General features: G+C 27.9%; 1 protein-coding gene across 1 annotated transcript; it reads right to left on the bottom strand.

The window, feature by feature from the left end:
* Window positions 1-6,125: 6,125 nt before the first annotated feature.
* Window positions 6,126-9,569, bottom strand: LOC116110605 (putative disease resistance protein RGA4). Its single transcript, XM_031396817.1, has 2 exons — window positions 7,979-9,569; window positions 6,126-7,807 (listed from the first exon to the last, which is right to left on the bottom strand). The coding sequence occupies exons 1-2, from the start codon at window positions 9,567-9,569 to the stop codon at window positions 6,126-6,128; spliced, it is 3,273 nt and encodes a 1,090-aa protein (XP_031252677.1).
* Between the last annotated feature and the right edge of the window lie 390 nt (window positions 9,570-9,959).

The following is a 9,959-nucleotide window of genomic DNA, read 5'->3' as shown; positions in this document are numbered from 1 at the left end:
ATCAAAGCTTAAGTATTTTATTTCCTCATCATCTATTGTAATCTCATCAGACAAGGCACAGAAAGAATAGAAAATCAACTAATGGAATCTATTACCCAATTAGTTTCTCTGCTACTTTCATGCATGTTCAGTGACATAACTCCTACAAATTTGCAAACAGATACTTAAGATTGACAAAGAATTGCTCAGCAAAAAGCCTGAGAATTTCTTTTTATTCTAATTCCAGATCAAAGTGCAAGATAAGATATTTAAAATGAATATAGATGAAAGATATCACTCACTTTGTTTCTAGTCATTAATGACTCAAGGGTGAGCACGGGTAGCGGGTAGAACCGGAACCGGGGGTAGAACCGGAACACGGAACCGGAACCGAACCTACCTAGAACCTGCACTGTGCGGGTAGGTTCCGGTTCCAATTTTTTGGAACCGCTACTGTGCGGTTCCAGTTCAGTTCCGGTTCTTGCATGTGGAGGAACCGGAACCGGAACCTGTAAAAAGGGTACCCTTTTTGGAACTGTTTTGAACCTGTTTGGAATCTGTTTTGAACCTGTTTGGAACCTGTTTTGGAACCTGTTTTGGAACCGCTTTGGAACCTGCTTTGGAACCTGTTTTGGAACCTGCTTTGGAACCTGTTTTTGGAACATGTTTAGAACCTATTTTGGAATCTGGACTATATAAAATATTTGTGAAATGTAAATAATGAAAGAGTTTCTATTATTTTACATATAAAAATTTAAATAAAAAAATTAAATTTTAAATAACCTAATTAAATAAATATACGAATACAATTATCTTATTACATATAAATTACACCATATTAAAAGCTTTAATATATTATAATACATTAATATTAAAGTTTGATCATTAAGTGAATAATTGGAATTATGATCCAATTAAAAGTTTTTTACATTTTAATGTTATTAAAAGATTATTTTTAATAAATAGTATTTTGATTGAGTATAAAATATTAGTTATTTACTTCAATTATCAAGTTCTAAGTATATATAAATAAATTAGTAATTAATTAATTATATATGATAATTGATAACATTAATAAATTTAATTACTAGTTAAATATCAACTTAATCAATTATAACATTACATTATAGTTAAATGATACTTAATTAATTATAATTTATACCATTATTTAATTATTTATATATAATTAATTATAGCATTACATTAATTGATTACTACTTAATTAATTGACTTATAAGTTATACATAATTAAATAGTTAATTAATTGACTTATAATTAGAAATTTAATTAATTATACCATTACGTTATAAATTTATATTATAATACTTAATCAATTATAACATTTTATTATAAACATTAGTACAAACTTTATTAAATAATTAAAAAATTAATTAATTATAATATTACATTAAAAATTTATAGTATGATTACTTAATAGTTAATTCACTATAACATTACATATAGTTAGATTATATAATTAATTATAACATTACATAATTAAATAATATTGATTGATTATTCATTATATTATAAATATTATAATTACTAATTTATTACATAAACTTAGCATAATACTTAATTAATGATAAGAAATTTAATTAATTATAACATTACCTTATAAACATTTCATTATAAACTTTAATTAAGCATTACATATAGTTAAATAATTACTCAATTAAATTATATATCATGATCACTTACTTAATTATAATATTACATAGTTAAATAATTACTAATTACATAATTAGTTATGAATTATAAACATTACATTATAAACTAGTAATTTATTAATTTACTATATTATTACTTACTTATTAAATGATTAAAAATTTAATTAATTATAACATTACCTTATATATTTTAATATGATTACTTAATCAATTATAACATTCATTTATAAATATTAGTATATTAATCAAATGATTTGAAATTTAATTAATTATAATATTAAATTATAGATTTATAGTATGATTACTTAATTCATTATAACATTACATTAACTATTATGTATGATCATATAATTAATATACATTACATAATTAATATGATTACATAATTACATAATTAGTTTGAATTTATAACATTACATTATAAACATTAGCAATTTACTAATTTACTGTATTATTAACATTACTTAATTAAACGATTAAAAATTTAATTAATTATACATTACCTTATTATTTTATAAATATAATTACTTAATCAATTATAACATTCCATTATAAACATTAATATATTAATCAAATGATTTGAAATTTAATTAATTATAATATTAAATTATAGATTTATAGTATGATTACTTAATTCATTATAACATTACATTATAATATTATAGTTGATCATATAATTAATATAACATTACATAATAAATGATTACTTAATTGACTATGAGTTATGATATTATGTTTTAAACATAGTAATTACTAATTACTACATAACTTAACACAATACTTAATTAAATGATAAGAAATTTAATTAATTATAACATTACTTTATAAACATTTCATTATAAACATTACATTATAGTTAAATAATTACTACATTAAATTATAAATATTATATATACATTATATTTATAATCACTTACTTAATTATAGCATTACATAATTAAATGATTACATAATTACATAATTAGTTATGAATTTATAACATACATTATAAACATTAGTAATTTACTAATTTACTATATTATTACATTACTTAATTAAACGATTAAAAATTTTAATATAACATTACCTTATATATTATAATATGATTACTTAATCAATTATAACATTCTATTATAAACATTAGTATATTAATCAAATGATTTGAAATTTAATTAATTATAATATTAAATTATAGATTTATAGTTATAATTACTTAATTCATTATAACATTACTTATAATATTATAGTATGATCATATAATTAATATAACATTACATAATTAAATGATTATTAATCGACTAGGAGTTATGATATTATGTTTTAAACATTAGTAATTACTAATTTACTACATAACATTAGCACAAACTAATTAAATTAAAGAATTTAATTATTATAACATTACCTTATAAAACATTTCATTATAAACATTAATTAACATTACATTATAATTAATAATTACTTAATTAAATTATAATATTATTATATTACATTTATATTATGATCACTTACTTAATTAAGCATTACATAATTAATGATTACATAATTACATAATTACATAATTAGTTTGATATTTATAACATTACATTATAACCATTAATTACTAATTTACTATATATTACATTACTTAATTAAACTTAAAAATTTAATTATTATAACATTACCTTATATATTTATAATATGATTACTTAATCAATTATAACATTCCAATAAACATTAGTAATTAATCAATGATTTGAAATTTAATTAATTATAATATTAAATTATAGATTTATAGTATGATTTAATTCATTATAACTTACATTATACTATTATAGTATGATCATATAATTAATATAACATTACATAATTAAATGATTACTTAATTGATTATAGTTATGATATTTGTTTTAAACATTAGTAATTATTAATTTACTGCATAAACATTAGCACAATATCTAATTAAATGATAAAAAATTTAATTATTATAACATTACCTTATAAACATTTCATTATAAACATTAATAAATGTTAAATAATTACTCAATTAAATTATAATATTATTATATTACATTAATTATGATCACTTACTTAATTATTGTATTATATAGTTAAATGATACATAATTACTTAATTAGTTATGAATTTATAACATTACATTATAAACATTAGTAATTTACTATATTATTACATTACTTATTAATTAAACAATTAAAAATTTAATTAATTATAACATTACTTATATATTTATAATATGATTACTTAATCAATTATAACATTCCATTATAAACATTGTATATTATTAAATGATTTAAAATTTATAATTATAATATTAAATTATAGATTTATAGTAGGATTATTTAATTCATTATAACATTACATTATACTATTATAGTATGATCACATATTAATATAACATTACATAATTAAATGATTATTTAATGTATTATGACATTATATTATAAACATTAGTAATTTACTAATTTAAACAATACTTAATCAAATTATTATAATTTTATTAATTATAACATTATATTATAATTTTGGTATGATTATTTAATTAATTATAACATCTATTATAAACAAATTACAATACTTAATTAAAGATTAACAATTTAATTATTATAATTTACATTATAATTAAATATATATTACTTAATTATTATAACATTACAATTTACATTGTAGTATGATCACTTAATTAATTATAACATTACAATTTACATTGTAGTATTGATCACTATTTAATTATAATATTACTAAAAGTTTCTAATATTAAATTTACTAAATTATATTTGGTATATTATAAATACCCAATTGACCAATTATAACATTAAATTAATAAATTAATAAATATTAATAATTTATTTTATGTGAATTGTGATGAATAATTGTTTGTGTTTTGGTTTTGATTGACGAATTTTATGTGAATTGTGATGAATTGATTGAATTCAAGTGTTGTTTAGAGATTACAGGTTATGAGTTACATTGGACACAAATTAATGAATAATGAAAATTTGTTAAGGTTGTATTTGTAAACTTATAAGGTGTTTTTGTTATTTTTTAAACTAATAGGGGGGTAATTAATTTTTTACAGGGTACCCTGGAAAAGAACCGGAACCTGCATTTTAGGTTCCGGTTCCTTGAATTGAAGAACCTTTACTGTGCGGTTCCGATTCCGATTCCTTTTTTTGGGAATCTGCACTGTGCGGTTCTGGTTCCGATTCCCCCGAAAAATGCAGGATACCCAGAACCGCTCACCCCTTAATGAGTAGTAGTGCTCAAGAAATTCTGTGCACATTTCAACAAAGTTTGACCTTTGTTTTAGCAATGTAAGCCATGTCCACTGACCACTAAAAATTGAATTAAAAAAGTAAAAGTTATTCAATCTTGATTCCGTACATTATAAAGTCTAAAGAGTCTATAATTGAAAAATACATGCTAATGAATTAGTCCCCCAAATAGAATATAATTATGAAACCACAATATATAGCTGGCCTCATGCATTTTCTTATTTTAATTAGTGAAATTTATATAATTAAAATAGCACTAGCATACTTAGAAGAAATAAAAATTGACATTATACCTCCAAATCAGAAACAGCATGTCTATCACCAAACTGCAAATCATTAAGATTTAAGAGCCACCCTCGCTGACATTTCACGTGTCTTATTCCGGGGCTAATTATAACTAACCCTTAAGTATTCCTGTTAATAAAAAAATTTTGAAGAAAAAGTTTATCTTCAATCAGTACATATCACAAATTAAAAGGAACATTGTCCTAATGAACTGAAGTGATAATGAATGATTTCAAAATTATAGTCTGAATTTGCTGATATTGATAAGTTAAAAGTGCCTACATTTGGTTCAAAATAATTTTGAGCGAGTGGTTTAGGTTATACATGAGTCAGAAATCCAATGAATCGAATTTGCATCAGCAGAAAAACAAGAAAAATAAAAGGGAATATAGTTCTTGTGACATATATAAGTAATCATCTGGTACAAAGCTAAACAAAGATGAAAAATCGAGATTTGGATGATTAACTGGACAATTGTTGGTATTTGGTTAGTTAATGTGCCAAAGATCATAGGATTAATTCATAAACTGTCTTGGTAAAGATTAGCAAGTAGCCATCCCAAATTCAGGTCCGTGATATTCAAAACAGAGAAGACATGAAATGTCTGGAGTCTTGAAAGATTGGCGAATATAAAGCATGAGAATACATAAGAATCAATTTTGACTAACTACAGAATAGTTTCCTGGAGAAGGCTAAAAGACATCAACTTGTGTTACATAATGTAATTCAAATGCCAATAATCAAAATTTTTAGTACGACCCATGAAAATGTTAGAAAACAGGTGAGAGTGGGAGATAAGCACCTCTTAGTTTCTTGCAATTGCAGATATCACATCGGCGGTGAGTTTCAATGTCTATTGCACAACAAATGAAACAAGCTGAAACAAGGTTCAACTTATAAATTTAGAAATAAAGATATCTGAAGAAGAAAAATAATAACCTATTTAAGGAGAAGAGCATCCTTCTTCATTCAATAGATAGCAGCCTTCTTTCTGAATCGACTTTGAATTGATTTTTATGTTTGGGATATGAGCAATCTCAAACCAGCCATCACCCATCCAGTTTCCATATCTTTCCAACAATTGGGGACAGCTGTAAATACACAAACTTTGTAATAGCATTCCTTCTGCTAGAAATATCAGATTGGGGCACTTGAAGATTTCAAGACGTGCAAGAGATGTTAAAGTGCACATCCACTCCGGTAGAACAGGCAAATTAGGACAGTCCCAGATCTCGAGATGTTGCAGAGTGGAAACATACTGAAGCCCCTTTGGGAGAGACTCCAATGCTGGAAGCCTAGCAAATCGTAAAAAACAGAGGCTCCTAAGGCCCTTCCATTGCATGTCATAACTGTCCTCATCAAAGAAGTAGTGACAATCTTCAATAATCATACTCTGGAGAGAGGTGAGGTGTCCTATGCTTTGAAACAGCTGAAAAAGTGGAGGGCATGATACAATTTTCAAATCCGTGAGAGCAGTGAGGTTGTGCACTCCTTCCTCTGGTAGAAGTTCTAAATCCCAAACATATTCGATAGACATAGACTTTAATTTGGAGAGAGGGGCAAAAAAGCAAGAGGAGGTTGATGGTGCTACTCCTACACTAGTCATCAACTTCATTGTCTGTTGCAATGGCTTTGAGCTGGCATCCTCTAAATACAATTCTTCCAAAGATGGATATAGAGGCATGGAAGTCAACTTGGGGCAATCCTTGATAATTAATTTGGAAAGACAAGGAAAATAAGGTAGCTCAATCGACCACGCTCTTTCTTCGTCATTATCAGCATCTATATCTCTCCACCATCCCAGTAATTTAGAACAATCCATGAGTTTGAGCTCCTTAAGAGATTGGAAGAATGTTGTTGATCGTGTGGAATAAAAACTATCTATGCCTTGTTCTGAAATGTACTCCAAATCATGTAAGCCCCAAAGAGACAATATTTCAAGACACGGTAATTGATTCAATGCTGGGATATGTTGACACCTCTTACAATTACCTAAGCTAATTAAAGTTAGGTTTGTGATGAAGGAAAGCCAACTAGAAAGTTTCACACCCCCAAACCACAATATAGTCAATCTTTTGAGATTTGGGTGTGGTTTTAAGCCTTCTAACAGTTTTTCATCGATCCTAACCTCTCCACTATCATCAATAGCAGCATTATCATCAATTGGCTCCCACTCTAATTTAAGGGACTGAAGATACTGCTTTGCTTCTAAGATGGCCAATGTAGGTGTCGTGGCATTTTCCATGTGTTCCAACCTTTTGATTGTTAGCTTTCCTCTCAAATTATTCAGCCCATTCAATTCGCTTAACTCACAATTTTTCTGGGAGGTTGATCCATTGCTCCTCCCTACTTTAAACAATGGTAAAGTTTGAAGTTCGGTCAATAATCCCAAACCGCATGGCATACTAGTCATATAATTACATTTATCAATAAGATGCCTAAGACTCGCCATTTTTTTAATATCTCTTGGCAATTCATTAATCCCACAACCAGAGAGATCAAGTGTTTGCAAATTCCTTAGCCTCAACACTGAACTAGGAAGCTTCTTAATATTCACATTATAAGAAAGATCAAGATATCGTAGATGTTTCAACTTACCAACTGAACTCGGTAGCTTTCGAACCCCTGATTCACTTAAGCTCAACATACGTAAGCACTTGAACCTTGATCACATTTTTTTAAAATTGGATTGATTCAACTGTTCTGTAAGTAGAAATAGATACCATGGGAAAGAAATAGCTCTTATATGGTTTGATCTAAATAATATCGGTGGAATTGTACAAGATGCACCAAAACCTGTGTCAGGATATTTAAATGAGACATAGCGTGCCATTTCATTAAAATTTTCCCCATCCAAAGTTGCTATAGCGCATTCACTTCCTACAACTGCTTGTGCAAGATCATGAAAAAGATCATGCATCTTGCATGTGGTTATATTACCCAACGCGTCATATACTGGCTCTTGAAAAAATGACCTTGAAAGTAAATCCATAAAATACTCGTTGCGGACATCTTCTTGACACTTATTCTTATTTGTTGAATGAAGAAACCCCTGTGCCATCCAGAGGAATATTAATTGCTGCTTCTGGATATCATAGTCCTTAGGAAACAAGGCACAATAGGCAAAGCATTGTTTTAAATATGAGGGGAGATGATCATAACTAAGTTTAAGAACAGGTAAAATACCACTTCTGTCTGGAGCTATTTTTGATAGCTCACTGTCTCTAAACTGCAACCAATCACTTTTTGTGGGTCGATTGCAGAGTAAGTGTCCTATTGTCCTTATGGCAAGGGGAACTCCAGCACACTTGGCTAAAATGTCCTTTCCAAGAGCTACCAATTCCCTACATTTTAGATCTGTCCCATACTCAGATGCAATTTGCATAAATAAAGACCAAGACTCATCTTCATCGAGTCTTCTCAGGCCTTGAGATGGAAACTTACTAGTAATCCTAGCAACGTTTTCATTACGAGTAGTTACAACTATTTTACTGTCTCGTCCACCACCCATTAATAAATCTTTCAATTCACTCCATTTATGAGGATTCTGGTCATCCCATAAGTCATCCAAGACCAGCAAGTATTTTTTTCCATCAATCTCTTCTGGAAGGCGTTTCTGCAGTTGATCCATTTCAAGTTTATCAAGTTTTTCCACATCCCTAGAATTCGCTGATTTAATGATCTTCCTTACAATTAATCCCACATCAAAGTCATCAGATATGCACACCCACATCCTCAAATCAAAATGACTAATAATCTTCTCATCATTATATGCAAATTGAGCAAGTGTAGTCTTTCCTATTCCTCCAATTCCAACTATAGGAATAACGGAAACATTCTCAACATAATTTGACTCCAATAAAAGCTCTATAATTCTAATTTTATCATCATCCCTCCCAATAACCTTTTCTTGACGCACAAAAGAGTACGTCTGCTCTCTCCCAATGTTCAAAACCGGTTTCTCATCATAATTCTTAACAAACTGGAATTGGCTCATATCCTTCGCAATCTCACCCAATCTCTCCCTAATAGTCTTAATTTTATACGCCATTTTAAGACTATATGCGATCTGGTTAGATTTAGAGAAGAATAAACGCACCTCGTTTGTCGCCTCTCGTTGCTTGAGTTCAAGGGCAAAATCGTCCAACAAATCATCAGCATCATAAAAAGCATCCTTCAGCCGTCGAAGCCAAAGCGTCACTCGATGATTCTTTCTGATGTGCTGCTCTTCGGCATCGAGAAGAACCGCCTTCATTGTTTCGACAGTGTCTTTGAGCTTTCTGATCTCGTTACCGACTCCACTGGCGAGTTCGATTTCTTGAAAAACTCGGGATCCCAACATGTCCAAGAGCTTCCAGGCGGCATCAAACACAACTACTTCGGCCATTTCTCTTCGGTTGCAGCTGGCAATGCTAATGAAATTGTGATATTATTCGTCACGTACGACTGGTCTATAAAATAGATGATTAGGTCAACTCTTACGGGGCAAATGATTAAAGGCCACGCGGTTTTTTATCCTTTACTAAATTGCCTTATTTTTTATTAAAACAAACGGATAACAATTAAATTAGCAATGCTATAGACACCGGTGTTATTACACCGAAATTTTGTACCAGCTTAAGTGTATGTTAAGTCAGACCATTCAATGCATTTTAGCGTTATTAAATTTTGTCTAATGAATGGCCTTCTATTACATATGGATGGTCGTTCACTGATATGGACGTCCATCCATATTATATAGACAGGAGTCCATTTACTACGGACGGACATCCTGATT

This window comes from Pistacia vera, unplaced genomic scaffold (genome assembly GCF_008641045.1).
Source record: "Pistacia vera cultivar Batoury unplaced genomic scaffold, PisVer_v2 Contig1181, whole genome shotgun sequence".
NCBI lineage: Eukaryota > Viridiplantae > Streptophyta > Magnoliopsida > Sapindales > Anacardiaceae > Pistacia > Pistacia vera.
Note: the sequence above shows the minus strand (reverse complement) of the source record. Positions and strands in the feature narration are given on the sequence as shown.